Raw genomic sequence first — 20,267 nt, 5'->3', positions numbered from 1 at the left:
GGTGTGTGTTAAGGATAAACTTTCGCTTTGGGCCACATCGATGTGTATCTATAAATTTACTTGCTCATGTGGAGCACTTTACATAGGCCGCACAAAGCGATCGCTTTCCAAACACATCTCGGAACACTATCCGGCTTGGCTCTTAAAAAGGAGAATGTAAAAAGATAACTAGTTCGATATAAGAGCACCTGATCAACTGTGGACACATTGCTTCAAAAGACTCGTCTTTTAAAATAATCTATAGAGTCAAAGGGACCGGATCAAAGGGGAGGTCAAATCAATATTTTATGCACTGCTGAGTTCTAGAGTGAATATCAACTCTGAGATACGGGTACATCCAGCTGACGAGTCCCAAATAGGACGAAACGCGCGTCCTGGATTCCACTGCTAGTCACTATCCATCTCTGCTCATTTGTTATTTATTGTCGAATCAATTTATAATCCAATCTTTCCTAGCCTCCTGTAGACATATATTTTCCATATAACTATATATACGAATGTACAGCTTAAGTAAATGATTTCGTCGAAAAGAAAAATTTTCTTCGCTGAATTCTCTTTTTCTTATTCAATGACATTATGAGTTATTTTAATGATATTTTAATAACTTAAATCAAAAACATTTTAGGTTGATAGCTAATTTTTAGCAATGATAGGGGTTTCTACATGAATTATCATTATTTTCATAATAACAGGTAAACTGTACACTATTATTTGGTTGTATATAGTATTCGGCAGGTTATTTAGTAAGTAATGTAGTTATACTGTATTACTTTTGTTTGTTTTTCTACGTACAATTATGAATAATAGATCATTCCAAAAATATGTTGCTATATTATCAAGCTTTTACAAAAAACCATCGGAAAAATTAAGTCGAAATGTGGAACTGATCTACTTTCCTTAATTGTTATCATGACTACCATTAATGTTTGTTCACTGAGGGATCAATCCAAAACTCCCTATTATTCCTCTCTAAAACAGATATTTGTCTAAAAATTAAATCAGAGGGAGTTTTGTGGAGAATTTAGTATTTTCACAGTTGAAATCATGAGTCAGTTGAAGCTAGACCACCATCGAAAACCTGGAAGCACTGGACTCGTGATTTCAACTGCGAAAATACTAAATTCTCCACAAAACCCCCTCTGATCTATAATCATATGCTCACTAGTGACTGACTTCAAGAGATATTTCATTGAGTTCTAGTGGGAAGCAGTGGCCAGTGGAGTTCTACCAAGTCTGTTGTAGAGATATCAACTCACTGAAGACAATTGGTGAACGGTCGCTCGAAATCGTGGATTGGTTGAAGTTAGACATTAACACCGTCGGATGCCGGCTCAGTGGTTTATCGGTCAAGGGCTTTGGCTAGAGACTGGTAGGTCCTGGGTTCGAATCTCGTGAGTGCGGGATCGTGGATGCGCACTGCTGAAGAGTCCCACAATAGGACGAAACGGCCGTCCATTGCTTCGAGGTTTTCGATGACAGTCTAGCTTCAACTGACTTATGATTTCAACTGTTAAATATTAAATGTTCATACTCGTTTGAAGCAAATTTTTATCATCAATTTCTTGATTTCATAACAGATTTTTGATTGGTTTTGTTATTTTTAGAGAACGTTTTGTTACATTTTTACTTTCTTCATCTCATTTAGGCTGGTTCTTCATATACATACACATATTTTATCATGGGTGAATTTCCTGCTTTTATAACTGGATGGGCAATATTACTTGAGTATATACTAGGTATATCACTTGTTGCAAGATGTTGGAGTAGTATGCTTGACACTCTTGCAGACAATAATATAAGTAAATGGACAATACACAATGTTGGTAGGTAGGTATAATCTTCATCTAATTTACTTAAAAATTTTCCTTAATTGTTTATTATAATTGTAACATTAATTCTCTGGTACATATGCATCTCAGACTAATTCTAGCGAGGCAAGCATTAAAAAAACAAGGAGCATTAAACAGTTGTCTCACACAACTCCTCAGCACAACAGGATTACCAGGAATCGAAAACTACATTATATATATCGTTTTGTAGACCTCGTTGCCGAAACTTTACTGAACATATAATGTGCATCTAACAAACAGCTCCGTCGTATACGATGAAATTACCCCTACTTTCACTCCATATCTATTAAAATAATCTTATAAAAAATGCCCTTTCAGTAAGTGAAATAATTGAGATCATGAACCAGTTAATTTTAGACCCCCATTGAAAACTTAGAAGCAATGAACGACTGTTTAGTCAAAGTATTGGACTCTTCAGCAGTGAGTATTCAAGAGACTCGAACCTAGGACCTTCGGTCACGTGCGCGAACGCATAGCCTCTAGACCACTGAATCGGCATCAACGGTTTTGATGTCTAACTTCAACAAAACGGCCGTCCAGTGCTTCCAGGTTTTCAATGGTGGCTTAAAATTGATCGGTTCATGATCTCAATTAAAACTCAACAGTCTCCACGACCCTATGCTAGCTATTGGAATAATCGTTACTAAAGAACACACACCTAAAGAAAATATGGTTTCATCAGACATACTCAAATAGCCTTTGCAATCAGAAAGATAAAGAATCACTCAAGAAATAATAGCTCCGTAGTACTTTGAGATGATACTACTTGAATTTTGACAAACCAAAAAGTGAATGAAGTATAAACCCGATCGTTTTCACTCTGCTATGTAATTCCAGCCAGATTATAGACTTCGATATTACCTGAGTCTAAACATATGTTAATATTTCTTCGATTGTGGTTAGTTTTATTACTTTTACCTTGAGGTTTCTAAACTGTTATGTCCTTTGACGGAAGTCCCAATACCCAGTTTAAAAAATCTTGCTATTTTATTGGGATTAAGGTGTCATTGTCCCGTAGCCGTAGTAAAATGTCTTCTTTTCTGTTTATTTCACTAAATTGTTTAGCGTGGTTCTTACCTAAATTCGATAACTGTTTCAGTACAATATTGTTATCTAGTTAAGTAGACTGTCAAAACGAAGCGATTTTATATGGAGCGTTTTTGTAATTGTGTGTTAGTTGTAACTTCAGAAACAAAAGATAATATATCTATTTGGATATACGTAAAGTTTACTGTGTACATGTTTTTCTTGATCTACAAAGAGTATTTCCCAAAATTACATAAGTTGAGATGGTTTTAACAGTTGCATGTTTGTATTTTTAAATCTGCTTTAGATAGCTGTAGCAGATACAATCCTCAAATCATACATGTAAATCAGACGGTGATTCATGTGACAAATGTAATATGTATTCAATATACTTTCTATCTCAATTATATGAGACTAAATAACGTCTACGCTAACACGAGTATGATGTTCATGGACTTAAGAATTTACATACAAACAGTGACCTCAGAGAGCCTTCAAACATTCTGTGTAGGACATTACATTTTTCCACAAAGCGAACATCATTCCTCCCTAGCCCAGAAAAAGTTTAAGTCTACAACTAATTAATTAAAATTCAGGTTCTTTAACCGTTAAACAATGTCTCATTATTTTTGATTGACCCTATAAATATCTTTCTAAAGATCCAAACCAATGTGGAAACTATCAATCGACTTTTATAGCTGAATCTAAAACTAAAAATACCTTCGAATTTGATAAGCTATTTATAAATATGTATTAAGGTAACTAATCTCTAATGCTATTTGGTTAATTACTTTGTTTTACAGATTATCTCATCCAGGTGGTGTATTAGCTGAATATTATGACTTTATCGGTGTATTGCTGATTATTTTGTTGTCAGCTATATCTTGTTGTGGAGTTCGTGGCAGTGCAAAAGTGACAGCAGTTTCAATTTTTGTAAATGTTGGTGTATTAACAGTAACATCAATCTATATGTTTGTATACAGCAAAACAGAATATTTGTATATCACTTCACCCAATATTACAGTAGATAAATTTTCGCCAAATCCAAACTTTTTACCATTTGGAATACCAGGTTTAATAGGTGGTACAGCAATTTGTTTTAATGTATTCATTGGATTTGATGCAATATCAACATGTGCAGAAGAAGCCAAAAATCCTAGTTATAGTTTACCTAGAGCGAATATTGTAGCCGTTATAATTGTAGCGATTTTGACCACATTATCTTCATTAGCATTAACTTTGTATTACCCTTGGTTTCTTATTAGTACCGAAAGTTCATTTTTAAGTGCATTAAAAGGTAATACACTAAATGGTGGACCAGAAAATGTACGAACTGGAATGTTTTATTTTGTTGGTGTTGGATCATTAATTGGATTAATTGCTTGTTTAATTACATCATTAGTTGCTGCACCAAGAATTAGTTATGCTATGGCTCAAGATGGTCTCATTCCTACTATTTGTTCTCATCTTTGTCAACCTTTTAAGGTAAGTTTATTATTCATGGTATATATATATATATATATATATATGTATTTGACTATAATTTGTTTCATTGAAATGCCGGTAAACCGTCGAAAACCAGTAGTACAAAAGATAGTTCTTTCTCTCATGGTGTCCAAAACTAGGGTGGAAGAGCAGTTTGAGGTATATCAGTTTTCAGTCGTGCCAAATGCGACCTTACTCTTCCATACTCGAATCAATAGTATAAATCTTCACACTCGTTGACCTGATGGGCTGACGCTTATTGACCATAGTAGAATTTCAGTCCTCAGGTCTCAAAGACAACTGATATACTGTTAAATATGTTGACTCAAAAACTCAGATGATTATATATATAAAATATAGGATCTCAATGCATCATAAATTGTAAATTTCAACATTTAAGTAACTAGAATATTTACAGTACAAATTAGAATAAAACGGGTCAGTGATTAATTTATGGCGATTTCAGGACGTATAATAACGCCTACTGTGACAAATGAAATTCGAAAATCTAGAATATATAAGAATCGCACAAACTGAATAACTCCACCTGTAGCTCTACTAGGATAACTGCCGAACCCAAAACCGAGTAGACTGAGAGTGATGCAAAAGAGCTCAGCATCATCATACCGTAGAAAACAACATTGCTAAGAAAACACTAGCCAGAATAAACAATTTAAACCATTTGGACTCCATACTCCAAGCTGAAGCATCTTCACTCAGAAGAATTATGACACCTCAAGATTCTTCGGAAATCCTTCTAACAACCGGATCACTAATTAGTATGGGTACATGAAATGTTCGGACAATATGAGAAACTAGAAGAAATTAGGATCGACTGAAGTCGATCATAACGAAGTGCCCAAGAAAAACCTGACCATCCCGACGAAAGACCTAAACACCAAATTCTGAATGGACAACACCAGATATGAAAATATCATGGGACGATATGAACTGATTGGTAGAAATGAACGAGAAACGAAGAACAAGAATAAATAAGAACAACAGTTAAACAAGAACAGAGGAATTGAAGGCGAAAATTGAATACACTGAAGCAAACAAGCGATTGAAGAGGAATATTAGAGCCGACAAACAGAAATACATGAAAGAACCAGCGACGGCAGAGGAAAAAGCTTCGAGAGAAGAAAATATGAAACAATTATATGATACAATGGAGAAACTCACAGGGAAATATGGTAAATCAGAGAGATCTTTCATGGACAAAGAAGGAAAGACAATCAGGGAGATTCAACAACAGAGGAACACATGGTAGAACAATTCGAGGAACTCTTAAATAGACCGGCTCCACTGAATCCACCGGATATCGTAGCAACACACATATATCTACGTATCAATGTCATTCTATCAACGATCGAAGAAATCAAGATGGCCAGTCATCAGATAAATGAAATGTGGGAAAGCAGAGGGACCTGACAATATACCAGTTGAATCACCGAAGTCACACACAGAAGCAACTGTAAACATGTCCCACGTTCTATTCAGGAAGATTTGGGATGAAGAACAAGTGCCACCGACAGACTGGAAAGAACAATACCTCATCAAGGTACCAAAGAAAGGAGATCTGAACAAGTGTGACAACTAAGTACACAGACATCACACTGCTATCGGTACCAGGAAACGTTTTCAACAGAGTGTTGCTGAATCGGATGAAAGACACACGAACAAATGCAGGTCAAGACAAGCAGTTTAGCAGCAGTCTCTGCAGCATTAGGCATCAACACACACAAGACAAGAAGCAACATCCTCAAATGTAACACGGAGAACACCAGCCCAATCACACTTGATAGAGAAACTCTGGAACAGGTGGAAACTTTCACCTACCTGGTCAGCAGCATCATCAATCTACAAGGAAGATGTGATGCACACGTAAAGACAAGGATTGGCAAAGTAAGGAAAGAATCCCTACAGTTGAACAACATATGCAACTCCAAACAGCTGTCTGTCAGCCAACACCAGTCACAATCTTCAATACGAACGTCAAGACGGTTAGTTCTACTATGCGGAGCTGAAACCTGGACATCTACTACAACCATCATCAAAAAGGTACAAGTATTTATAAACAATTGTCTACATATGATACTCAATGTCCGTTGACCGGATACCATCAGCAGCAGCCCACTGTTGGGGAGAAAAAGTAGCTTCCGTGTGACGCGGGAATTAGGAGAAGACGTTGGATGTGGATAGGACATACATTATGGAAATCATCAAACTGCATCACTAGGCAAGTGCTGACTTGAAATCCTGAAGGGAAACGGAAAAGAGGAAGTTAAAAGAACACACTGCATCGGGAATATGAAAGAGACATGAAAAAGATGAACAAAAACTGGAAAGGACTGCACAGGACAGAGTTGGATGGAGAATACAAGTGTTTGACCTATGGTCGTGTACGAGGAGCAACAGGTATAACTAAGTAAGTCATTAACTAAATGCTGGATAAATATTCATTGAAAATTAAAATACTATCCTCCCAAAGAATCATAACCAAAATTTATTCATGTTGTCTTACCAGTTCCTGAGCTGGTGTCAGTCCTTCAGAATAACAAGCTTACGAAATTTTAGTTTGATTATTTCTATTTAGGGAGATATAGATTGCAGTTGAGGGAAAGTTTCAATGTACACGAAAGTCGAGATGATGACCTCTAGATTATTGATTCAATATTTTGTTAACTAAGAGATAGTTGACAAATTTCCAATTTTATTTCCGGCACTAGATGTTTTATGAATCTTTCATATATTTATACCCACCGCAATTTGCATAGATGACTGGGGAATAGTTAAAAATTTATTAACAGATAGTTCTCGAACTCAATAATTAGAGCATTATGGCCGTAATCAGGAAAAAGATCAATACAAATTTAATACTGAACTCGAAGTTCAGTTCTGAAGTAAAATAACATGAGTTATAATAGTCTTTGGTAATCGCTGAAAAGAATAAAATTCCTTGTGCATGATATTTCATCGGCCATGTCAAAGTGAATGTCATGCATATAAAATCGCCGAATTTGACTCCAGATAACTACGAGTTTTGAAATATCCGAAAAAAAATTTTTTTCTTAGAACTACTAAAAATATGCAATTTTTTATTGATACCGAAGTAACTTAAAGATGTATTCTGTTACAAACTGAGGCCAACTGCAGAACTTCTCACCAGTATATCCCTTCAGTCATCTATATAATTCATCTGGGAAGTTTAGCAGTAGATCTGGACAACAATATCGACGATAACTTCAAATTGGAATAAGCCTTAAACATTTATTATACGAAGTACTCAATCAATTCTTCCTAATCAATCTGTTAGTGATTAGCCATTGATCATTTACCATATGATCAGATAAGTTCTAAATCAATTCATTCTGATGATAAACGAAACAGTTATGAATAGATAACTATAGTGTAATGTTACAAGTCATTTAATGTAACAAGCTGATTCATGAACTTATTGAGCTATATCTTGAGTTGATAATCTTTTGAGTCAGCTTGTCGCCAACTGTTTTTGGAAAACTATTTATGGCCTTACTGATAGACAACCAATTTTAAATCACACTTTTCATGTACAGACTTTTATTGATCTACACATTGAAGTAACAGTATAAGCAGTTCTTTTGAGTAACAAGTTAAATCGTAAGAAGAATGGTGTTATTTCTCTGTTAAACGGATTAAATGAACCAGTGTGAGTTGATTGTGAAACTTCTCCCCACATTTATGAACCTTACAGTATATGACAGAAGTTGAGTACCTTTCGACCTATTGTAGAATTTTCTGTTGAAAACGCAAAATTTGCTACTAGTGAACACTTAATTTTGTTGGTTAGGCATTCCTATAAGAGCTTCTGTAAAAAGTAAAAAAATATCAAGACCAATTGTTCGAAATCATACATAACATTTAGAAAGTAAGTAGAGTGTTTTAAATATAGTTCCTAATCTTGTTATAAGGTCCATATTTCCGCTTTTTTCCAGTTATCTGATTCTTGATATTTCCGATGGACTATAGTTTACTGTAAATAAGAATCAGATGAGAATAAGTTAATATTTGAGATTGTATTCATGATGATATTTAGGTAACCATTTTGGGTGATTTTACATTCCATTAAACCAAAACTTTTGATCTAGTTTCAGGAATACTTGCTCAAAATAAAAAATATTAAAAAAAATACACCAATCTGACAAGTTAATCACATTTTTGGAAAATGCCAAATAGAAATATGACTGACTGTGAAGATTAACTTACTCAAAAATATATTGACGAAATATTATTATGGTAATACACTTTTCATCTTATATTTTCATTTTAGACACCTGCCATTTCAACAACATTCGTCACAATTATAACAGCCTTACTAACATTGATTTTCAGTGTGGATAGTTTAGCTGATTTTATGAGCTTAGGAACGTTAATAGCTTATTCCATTACTGCAATAGCTATTATATGTATACGTTACAGAAAACAATCTGATAGTCCACAAATGTTGACTGAAACTGATCAAATCGAATCAGACAGCATTGAAAAGGATAAGGTAATCAATTATTTTTCTTGTCTGTTAATAATCTATTAAAATTGAAGTCTTACTAGTGTGCAGATAAGTTATAAACATGTTATATAGGATAAGAATATGAACTCTGCTTTCTAGGTTGATCTGCCTATTTTTGATTGATAAACAGTGGAATTAAAGATCAACGTCCTTCGGAATCGTTTTTCCATACGGCTTATTCCAGGAAGAGGAGAGCAACATCATAAGTTGTATTCTCATGTTGACTAAGTACAGGCAGAGATTCATACATCGCTTTATCTGTTAGTAATTGCCTATCAGTATATATTTGTCTAAAAAAATGTCAAATATATTTGGATTTTGTAGATTATTCGAAAATATTGTATGGTCAACATTAGTACACATTGGTACTTATTACTATCTAATCACTGAAGCAAACAGACTATCTATATTAGTGTAAATGAACTGACTATGTAAATGACTTGATACTGCAGAACAATTTACAATAATATTATTTTAATTGTGTTTATGTAAATTGTCCTTGTTGATTTTCTTGGTAAAATATATACCGATTTCATTAGCCAGTGCCTGTTGACTTACTGTAATGATTATTATTTATTACAACTAATGAACGTCATGAAGAAATAAACATCTTTCCTGAATTCTATTGTAATGAACGAGAACACAGGTAGGGACAACCAGTATATTTCATTACGAAATTACTAAGTTCTTTGGTCAAATATGAAAACCACACATTCAATACTTAATTTACAAATCCTCCATCAACTGTCTCAAATTACATCGTCTCTTCATTGCCATAACAATTGCTCTCTACTTCCGTTCTCTTCGATTCAATATTACCGACCTGATGCCAGCCCTTTCACTTCTGATGTCAATATCAGTAGCATACAAAACAGTATTAATAATTGCAAACGAACAACTATTAATAATCCTTTGCTTTTCTCATGAAATATAACATACTGTAATAGCTTTATTATTATTATAAATGACCCTTTCGAATGAATTAGTTTATTCATCTTAAGAGTATTTCGTTTTGAAAACATTAAATTTTTGTTGAATTATTACTTTTTTGAAGCCTATTAAACAAGTGGAACATTACCGAAAACGTATTAATAAACCAGGATTTGTAAAATCTCCTTATGCTCATTGTATCCCCAATTGTATATTGAAGATTTTCAATTCAGGTTCACCTGGTGATACAGTTGTTATGATCATGGCTACTTATATTATATTAAATGGTGTTTTAATTATGTGTTTGACAATAGGAGCGAAACATGAATTGTGGCCAGTATGGAGAATTGTTTGTGTAGTGCTCATTTTAGCATTATTGATATCTTGTATAATATTGATGAGCATTTTCAAACAATTTGGACCACCTTACAAAGGTTTGTTTCAGGTAAGTTTTTCTAGGTTTTGAAATTTGATATTGACATACCTTCAGTGTAACAGAGAAGAGACTTCAATGTAGACGATCTAAATTGATAGACCTTTAAGCACAGTAGTTATCAAAACATGACCGTTAAATCTCTTATCTTAAGTAAGAATAATGTCAGCACACTAAATTGTTAGGATGAAAAAAGACACTCACTATGCAAAAATGACAACTTAGTTTGTCCTATTACTTGATTTCACATAAATTTAAAAGTATTTACAAGCTGTTCACTTGGTAAGCGATTTTATGTTTAAAGCTCTGATCAAAGTCTAACAAACAAGAAACTCAGTTTGATCACTTACATAGGTAACACTATGTTGCAGAATAACATTGATCAACTCATGATCTCAATAACTCAATAATCTCCACAACTTCATACTGATAACATTTTGTGTCAAATTCTGGAATGAGTCAGCCGAAGTCTTTGATCAACTGATTTTAACAAAAAAGTCAAAAAAATGTTTTATTTTCGAGGCTTGAAGAAAATTTAGTTTGTACCTTTATAAACCTCTTGATCATTATTGTCTGTTTAAAGACTGTTGGGAACCTTTACACTTCATTCGAGGTAATCTTATAAAGGTATCAAAGCTGAATTGTTTGAATCAAATAAGAAGTGAAAACATTAGTCATTATTTCCACTTTTAGTAAAACTTGTAGTTCATATTAAAGAACGTTGTCAGCCATATAAAGAACCTGACTTCACAAGTTGTTATGTTCAGTTTTATACATTCAAAAGATATGGTTAGTAGATGTTATTGGACCTAAATTTTATACACACTAATAAGATTTATGACGTTAATTCAATGTTTTCTGGACAACTTTTAATGGTTATTTTAAGAGTATTCAACCATTTATCTCCTTGCTCAATAAACCTATTTACATGAGGATACTTTTGATAACTGAAACTTATAGTTTAAATAACTTATCACCCGATATTAAGCGACACTTTTTCATAATTAGCAAACGTTCTATAAGCGTCGAATCCTTCAGTAGTCAAGAGAGTAGACAGATCAACTAGCAATTTCATTCATAGATTATCTGTTGATAAAGGATTACTTAATAGGGGGGTATTTGAAATAAAATTATATCGGTAACGATCTTATCAACTGAAATTTAATAACTCTAACGTTTAGCTATCCAGTCTAATCCGCGCTTTTACAGAGAAATAATCAAAATCAAAATTATGGAAGATTTCTTATTGAATGCTTCGATTATTTTTATAGTTTACGTCACGAACTTACCTCACCATTTAAAACTAGGGAGAATAAGACATCTGTTTCATCGTGATATGGGACTACTCAGCAGTGGGCATTCTGGACCCCACCACAGGGAATCAGACACAGGTCTCGCTGCGATGACTTAACCTGTAAATCACTGAGATGGCATCTCATGGTGTGGTAGTGAAATTAAAATATGATTAGTCGCTGAGCGTAGACAAACACGCACTTAACCTACTGATTATTAAATATTTGATTTCCTTTCCTCTCACTGATTCCTACTCCGGACTCACTGAGTGTGACTGCTTGTAACTGTGTTGAATGAAGTATTATCTGGTGCTAATTTGGTTCTCTATTCCGGGTCGTGAATCTTGGATCTGATATAACATGACTAGTCTCATTATCGTATGAAGTATTATCGTAATATACCCGAGAAAATTTTTTTAAACCATCTGTTCTATCAGATTTAATATACGTTAATATTTTATTTACAGCTTCCTTACGTTCCGTTTATCCCATGTGCAACGTTAACTATAAACGTATTTTTGATAAGTGAACTTTCATGGGTTACCTGGATAAGATTTACTATTTGGATAGTAATCGGTAAGTACTTTGTGTATTGTTTTATAAATATAAGTGGGGGTCTGAAAACCCGTAAACTCTTAGAAAGTGGTTAAAAATCAGTCATAGAATGCTCCATTCTTAGAAGATTCACCCTAATAACGAACAAAATTACCTAGTATTTCTAAAAAAATGCCTAGCGAATATAGCTACCTACTGTAGATAACGATAAGTCATCAGATGCTAACCAATATTACTACAACATAATACTGAAATTCGACTATTATAGTAAAGATATCCCATACGTAACCAATTAGCATTGTCTGAACATCAAATAAATATGTTCATTTCAAAGTGCTATGCTTATTATAGTAAAATCAAACTAATCTTAGACGTGAATTCACTGTAAAATACTTATTTAAAGTACACTGAGAAAGTGATTCTCGATACGATTAGTACATTGAGGCGAGTTAGATAATTATTACGTTTTTTACAAAATTGCATCAGTCTAATATAAATTACAATTTCAACTTCCTTCGAGCAATTTTGTGAGCCTTGAGAATCAATAATAAGTGATTTTCACCGTTTCGCTGTAAGCCCACTATTTCCATCCATTTAGGTGATGACTTCCAAGATTAATTTCAAGATCACAAAGAATTAAGAGATAATAGACAACTTTCTTGTTTCGCCCTTTGACTCTGAAACATTATGTAAATGCGTTGTGATTTAAATGAAATCCTGACGATACATTCAGTATATTATCTTCGAGTTGCCAATGGTGAGAATCGTTTCCAATTTATTTTAGTCAAGTTGAAATCTTCATCTAACATAACTAATATTCTTCCGGCTAAATTTTTTTATAGATCATTCCTTCTATCAGCATATTCTAAATTTATATCAGTCTGTGGTGGTCGATATTCGATATTATCCCTAAACGTCGTATATTGTTCGTCCTGATCATCGTTACTCGTCAACTTTCCAACGATGTATAAATCAGAAGGCGAATACGAAGGGTTTATTGCGTTTATTATTTAACCATACACAGATATCCAAAAATTACAGGCACGTTAAGCAAGCATGAAAGAGTAGTGTCGTAAAGCAGGCGAGTGAGAGAGTCGAATGAGCGAGTACAGTACAGTGAACAGGATTAAGATGTACATATATATACAAATGGAAAAGCATGAATCATCGAATCAATTAAGCGATTAATAGTAAGGCTAGCAGAATGAATACATGCGTAGGCAGTGAGCAATGCTCAAGCGTACATAGTAAAGGTACAATAGTATAGATAGGTTGTTGTTGTACGAATGACTGTCCGTTAAATAAGTTAACAAAAGGGCTTAGCAAAATTAGATGTAAACAAACTCAATTGTATGTGAGCTGCCATAAGTCGACTCACAAAATAATAATTAACAGTTATTAGTGTAATTAAACTTTTTGTGTAATCCAGGTTAATTAAGTGTTTAAAAATAGAAAACACACATGAAGAACGTAACTGACACATTTTCTTTTGATCAAAAATCGTAGGCACTAAAATTTCAAAATTCTTCAGTGAAATGAAAAGTCATCTTCAGTAAACAGCAGTCAATTACCGACGACCATTCTTATACATCATTTAGATTGCATAATTTTAAATAATGTATCCTGAAGTTATACTTATTTTTTTCCTCATTGTTTCATATTTATACAAGGTTTGATACTTTATTTTGGATTTGGAGTAATGAATACATATCGACTATCTAAAGATAACGAAAGTGAGAATTCACAAACTTATCTACATGATCCAAACGATGAGAAAGAATTCGATAAAACCTACATGTCTACAGATAAGGCTACATAAGAAGTCCTTCATGAATAGGTGGTGCTGACAAAACAGTTGGATTCAAATTCTTTTATTTCTCTCTTCACACTTGTTTATCTTCTTAATTTGTTTATATTTTACCACAAATATAATGAATACAACTGAAATAACTGCTACCATTTCATATGTAGATACCAAGAGGTCGTTATCGTTAGTACACAATGATGATAAATAATACTTATGGCAAGAAACAGAATGATACTTTGAAGTTTGGACTTAACAAAAGCCACAAACTCTACATTTTATTCTGCATACACTACTAAATTTCACAGAACTATGATAGATTGTAAAAATTTTCTTACTGCTTATTTTTTTGATCAAATTATAATTAATGAGGAGGGATAGATAAACAAAAAATTATCTGAGATTATGAACTATATTGTTTTATGTAAACTATAAATAAATAACATTATAATCAGCTTTCAGTATGTTATAAATTTTATTCATGCTGAATCAAATATATACATGTATAATACCAGAACAACCGATACATAATTCTTTGCAATCTGTTCATTTGACTGCTGTGTTAAGGAAAACGATAAAAAAATACTATATCCTGCACGCGAGATTGTGGATATGCACTGCAGAAGGGTCCCATACTAGAACGAGGCGGCCGTCCAGTGCTTACAGGTTTTCATTGGCGGTCTAAAATTGATCGGTTTAAGAACTCAATTAAAACTAAACAATGTCCACAACCCTATACTGTTAACTATGATTATTTCTCACAGTCTACCTACAAATTACATAAACAGATCATCTGTTTCCCGGATCATTTATTCACCTAATTACTTCCTTGCATACGCTTGTTACCCTCGAGGAGGAGCATAGGTTAATCACCAACAGTCTCCATCCAATTCTGTCCTGGACAATACTTTCAAGTTGTTCTCCATTTTGTATTTGAGGATGTTGCTTCTTGCCTTGTGTATGTTGAGGTATACTGCTGCCACTTCACACTGGCTTTCTGAACAAGAATTTGTTCGTGTGTATGGGATAAAAGCGCTAGGTCATCTGTGAAGTCCAAATCGTCTAATTTATTCTGAGATGTCCATTGTATTCTGTGCTTCTCGTCAGATGTGGAGGTCTTCATAGTCCCGTCAACCACCAAAAGAAAGGGAAAGGGAGAGAGTGTATACTGAATCTTCCATCCGGTTCAGTAACAATCTATTGAAAACGCTTCCCGGTACCGATAATAGTATGATCCCTCTGCAGTTAGTTGACACACTTTCTCAGATCTCTTTTCTTGATGAAATATCCTTCTTTCCGGTCTGTCGGTAGCAATTGTTATTCCTCTCAAATCTTCCTGAATAGAACGTGAAGCAGTTACTTCTATGTCTGAATTTAAAGTTTCAGATAGTGTATTGTTAAGCTCTGCTGCTTTCTCACACTTCACTGGTCTGATGGTCATCCTTGTTTCCTCAACCGTTAGTGGAGTGACACCTATAAGCAGGTTTGTGTGTGTTGCTTCGATATCCGGTGGATTCAGTGGAGCTGGTCTATTCAAGAGTTCCTCGAAGTGTTCTACTCATCTGTTCCTCTGTTCTTGAATTACAGTGAGTGTCTTGCCTTCATTGTCCTTGACAGGTCTCCCTGCTTTACTGTATTTCCCAACCAGTTTCGTCGTGTCATACAGTTGTCAGACATTTCCTTCTCTTTAAGCCTTTTCCTCTGCCGTCAATGGTTCTTTCATGTATTTCTGTTTGTCGGCCCTAATGCTCCTCTTCAATTATTTGTTTGCTTCAGTGTATTCAATATTTGCCTTCAATTTCTCTGTTCTTGTTTAACTGTTACTAATTGCTGTATTCTTGTTCTTCGTTTCTTGAATCCAATACACGGATTCCATAGAGATCTATTACACAGGATGATACAACTTACGGAAGAGCAGTTTCCGACACATAAGAGGTGGTGCTTCTTTGATCCATTTCCAGTTGTTTTCCATAGTAGTTTCTTCTTTTTCCTGTAGATCCTCTAAGGCTTGGAATCAGTTGTTGAGAGCTATCTTGAATTCGTTGAGTTTGTCAGTATGTCGAGTGAAGGCTGTATTGGACCCTCATAATACTGTTTCCCCCCTTTTCCATTGATTGTTTAGTTTCACTTACATCCTGACAACCACCAGATAGATGGTGATCTGGAGCTTAATAAGCTCCTCTACTGGTTCTCACGTCTGCCATTGACATTCTGGATTTTCCTGTGATGCAAATATGATAGATCTGGATCTCCATGGTGTGATTCGGTGAGATCTATGTAGCTTTGTGTATGTTTGTGTAGGAATATTGTGCCACCTATAACCATTTTGTTGACTGCATATAAATTTGCAAATCTCACACCATTCTCGTTCATTTCTCCTAATCAGTTCATATCGCCCCATGATACTTTCATATCTGGTGTTGTCTATTCCGAATTTGGTGTTTAGGTCTTTCGTCAGGACGGTCAGGTCGTTTCCTGAGCACTTCGTTATGACTGATTGCAGCCTCTCATAGAACTGATCTTTATCGTCGTCATTGTTATCATTGGTGGGTGCATAACATTGAATAACATTCACTGGAATGCCCTCCTTTTTTGTTTTGAATGTTTTGATGATTTTGGATTCATGAGATTCCCACTCAATAAGCGTATTGCGTGCTTCTTCGGACAGTAGCAGTGCAACTCGGTGAGTATGTAGAGCATTTTCTTCTTCGGGACCATAGCACAACAGAATCTCTCGAATCTATGTTTTCCTGTATAGTTTGGCTTCAATTAGTTTCACTGATTCAGAACACCATGAAGTTGTATCTCCTCATTTGTTAGAATGAGCATCGGTCTCGTGGTTTCCGAATAATCTTGGGTTTCATCACGAGGCGTTATAATTCTTCTGAATGAAGATGCTTCAACTCGGAGTATAGAGTTGAAATGGTTTCAATTGTTTATTCTGGTTAGTGCTTTTAGAATTATTGTTTTCTACAGAATGAGGGTACTAACCGTTCTCCCAAACATTCTCCTTTGTTTGGGCTTGGGACCGACAGTTATCCTAGAAGAGCTACAGATGGGGCTCAACAATAGCGCACATAGCTACAAAGTTTTGCATCATAACCAAATAACTCCTCAGTATTCTTTTTATTCTCACTAAACAAATGTTTTAAAACTCTCATTGCTCAATTCTTTTTTTCACGTTTACTTCAGTTATTACTACAATTATATTTAACAAACGAATAATTCACTTAAATTCACTTAGTATTGTTTGTTTGAATCTTCCCATCGATATTTAGGACTGCAACTGGTCAGTCTCGAATTGGCATATGTGCATACTGTGCGTATTGCCCCGATATAGCCTTATTTCACAAGCATTGTAAGCAAAGATGGTCAGTGGCGAGCGGTAAAATCCAGGACGCGCGTTTCGTCCTATTTGGGACTCGTCAGCTGGATGTACCTGCATCTCAGATTTGATGTTCACTCTGGGACGCGAACCCTGTACCTTCCGCTCCAAATGCCATCGCGTTATCCACTCAGCTACTGAGTCCTGATAGCCACCTGCTTGTGCACCCAAATAATAATAAAATTCTTATAGATTTCTATTATACAAACAACCAAAAAAATAAAAGTTAAGCTTAGGTTTTAGTTTTCGAACAAAATAAACAGTTTACTTTTCATACTCTTATCGTAAATTTTCTTACTTTTTCACATATGCAACCTCATCAAATAACTAGATTTGTCATATCATCTAATTCTGACCTGATTTGTATAAACTTTCTAAAACCAATTATATTGACCAAATACAGTAGTACAAAAATAAACTGTTATTCATAGACCTTTTATTGTCCAATTTAAAGTAGATTTAGAATAGTTAAAATGTGGTAGGTGAATCTGACTACTGTAGAGGAGAGAGAAAGAGTATCCTTTTGTTTCAGTAGTTTATCACATGAATATGAAAACTAATAAGGTGAAATATAAATGGTAGTTAGTATTATATATATATAACTACCTTTTTTCTTTTCATGTTTAAACAATTAGATCAATATTTTTGAGAATATTCTCGTGCATATTATTGAATGATTGATTCTAAGAGTAAACAGTTCACATGAGCAAGTTTGAAATTACCATTATTATTATTAGTTTTATTGACCATCGTTTACACTTTTAACCAAGTAGTTTAAAAATATTTTAAAAAAAAAAGAGAACTTAATTGTAGTTTCTTTAATAACTGTAAAATCTTATGAGATATTAATTGCTGAATGGATACATGAAAAGCATCAAACTTTATTCATTTAAAAGTTAATAGCCTAATCTACAATCTATATAGATCAATATTAACTATGTTATTCTTAAATATCAAGTGGTTGATGGTTAAATATTAACCAGCGGAATTTGCCAGTTCATTCAAATCACTGAGAAATTTATCAACTGTGGAAATGTTGAACAAATAATTAATTAAGTATTATGTCTTGAAGCATTTAACAGGGTGAATAACAGAACATTATGGCATCTTCGTCGACATTGTTATGTACCTGAAAAGATTGTTATAGTCATACGGAATTCGTACAACTGACTATACTGAAAAGTCGTATATAGAGGAAAGCTGACAGATACATTCCGAGTAAAGATTTATATCAGAAAACGCTGTTCACTCGCACCCTTTCCCTTTCTTCTGGTGGTCGATCGGATTGTGAAGACCTTCACATCTGACAAGGGAGGAACGGAATACAATGTACATGTCGCACGCAACTAGACGATTTGGACTTTGCAAATGACCTATCACTTATTCCCCGTGCATATAAACAAATACAGAGACATCACACTATTATCGGTACCGGGAAAAGTTGTCAACAGGGTGGCAGAAGCCTCTACATCAGTAGGCCTCAATATAAACAAGAGAAGCAACATCCTCAAATACACGGAGAACATCGACCAAATCAAACTTGATGGAGAAATTCTGGAAGATGTGGAAATATTCACGTACCTGGGAAGCATCATTGATGAACGAGGAGGAGCTGATGCAAATATAAAGGCCGAGGATTGGCAAAGTAAGGATCGCATTCCTACAATCGAAGAACATATATAACTCAAAACAACTGTCAACTAATTTCACAGTGAGAATCTTCAATACGAACGTCAAAACAGCTAGTTCTACTGTACGGAACTGAAACTTCGAGAACTACCACATCCATCATCAAGAAGGTACAAGTATTTATAAATAGTTGTCTACGCAAAATACTCAACATCTATTGGCCGGATACTATCAGCAACAGCGTTTTATGAGAGAGGACAAACCAGCTTCCATCTGAAAAGGAAATTAGGAAAAGACGTTTGAAGTGGATCGGATATACATTGAAGAAATCACCAAATTGCATTACGAGGCAATCCCTAACTTGAAATCCGGAAGGTCAGCGGAAAATAGGAAGGCCAAAGAACACATTACGCCGGGAAATGGAAGTAGATATGAAAAGGATGAATAACAACTGGAAAGAACTGGAAAGTATTATCCAGGACAAAGTTGGATGAAGAAACCTGGTGTGTGACCTATGCTTCGTTCTTTGTACGATTTAAACTTGGTTAATTTAATTTCTATATTTATTCTTCCAAAGAAGTGGTTTACATTGAGTCACAGGACGTCCAAAAACCTAATTTTTCTACCAACTGGGATATGACAAATAATTTATTTCAACTAGTATCCTTCTTACTGATAGTTTTGTACCGTTAACTACAAATTAAAGCAATTTTTAACACATCTAACTGATGGAAACAATTGTTCATCACGTTTTGTAACTAATCACTTTCTTCAGTTTTCTGACAAGATCTTTAATAAACAGATAAATATAAAGTGAGTAAATCATCCATTAAATATTAAGATGATAAAAAAACACTATTCAATCGGCTTTTATAGTAAACCAACCGTATTGATTGTAGGATATATGTTTGTCAATGTTTTCAAAACTCAATGTAAAAACAAGAGAGAACTTTAAGTGGAAAACAAAACAGTCAAATTATTGAAGACAAAAAACCTGAAAATCAATCAATATGGTACATTGTTAGCTGTTGATGAAGTTGTTTAAAACAATAAAACATGAGCAAATACATGCTCAATACTTGTTTATTGATTGATTGACAAAGTATTGTAATACTATATATATGATATGAAAATCTTAACATGTAACATTAAAGTAAACAGTTTCTGGCCTTCATATCATATGATGTAAACTAAGTAGCTAAGTAATACGAAACAGTATGAACATAAATTCATGCATTATTTCAATATTCATTGTAATCTTTAAAATATTACTGTATAGTACTATATTTGGTTAGAAATAACTAATTATTTCAGTCCAAAGCAAATGTTAGA

The 20,267-nt window shown here is 34.2% G+C and overlaps 1 protein-coding gene across 1 annotated transcript in view; it reads left to right on the top strand.

The window, feature by feature from the left end:
• Smp_176940 (putative cationic amino acid transporter) overlaps nucleotides 1-14,374 on the top strand; it is a gene marked incomplete at its 5' end in the record, with an annotated part of 37,510 nt that extends 23,136 nt beyond the window's left edge. Inside the window, 6 exons of the mRNA XM_018794946.1 lie at nucleotides 1,646-1,827; nucleotides 3,680-4,361; nucleotides 8,671-8,892; nucleotides 9,962-10,282; nucleotides 12,030-12,138; nucleotides 13,788-14,374. Of these exons, the coding sequence (XP_018649307.1) occupies nucleotides 1,646-1,827; nucleotides 3,680-4,361; nucleotides 8,671-8,892; nucleotides 9,962-10,282; nucleotides 12,030-12,138; nucleotides 13,788-13,936 (1,665 nt within the window). The 3' untranslated portion in view covers nucleotides 13,937-14,374. The remainder of the gene's footprint in view (nucleotides 1-1,645; nucleotides 1,828-3,679; nucleotides 4,362-8,670; nucleotides 8,893-9,961; nucleotides 10,283-12,029; nucleotides 12,139-13,787) is intronic.
• Between the last annotated feature and the right edge of the window lie 5,893 nt (nucleotides 14,375-20,267).

Source organism: Schistosoma mansoni, chromosome 1 (assembly GCF_000237925.1).
Source record: "Schistosoma mansoni strain Puerto Rico chromosome 1, complete genome".
Lineage (NCBI taxonomy): Eukaryota > Metazoa > Platyhelminthes > Trematoda > Strigeidida > Schistosomatidae > Schistosoma > Schistosoma mansoni.
This window is presented reverse-complemented; position numbering and strand designations above follow the sequence as displayed.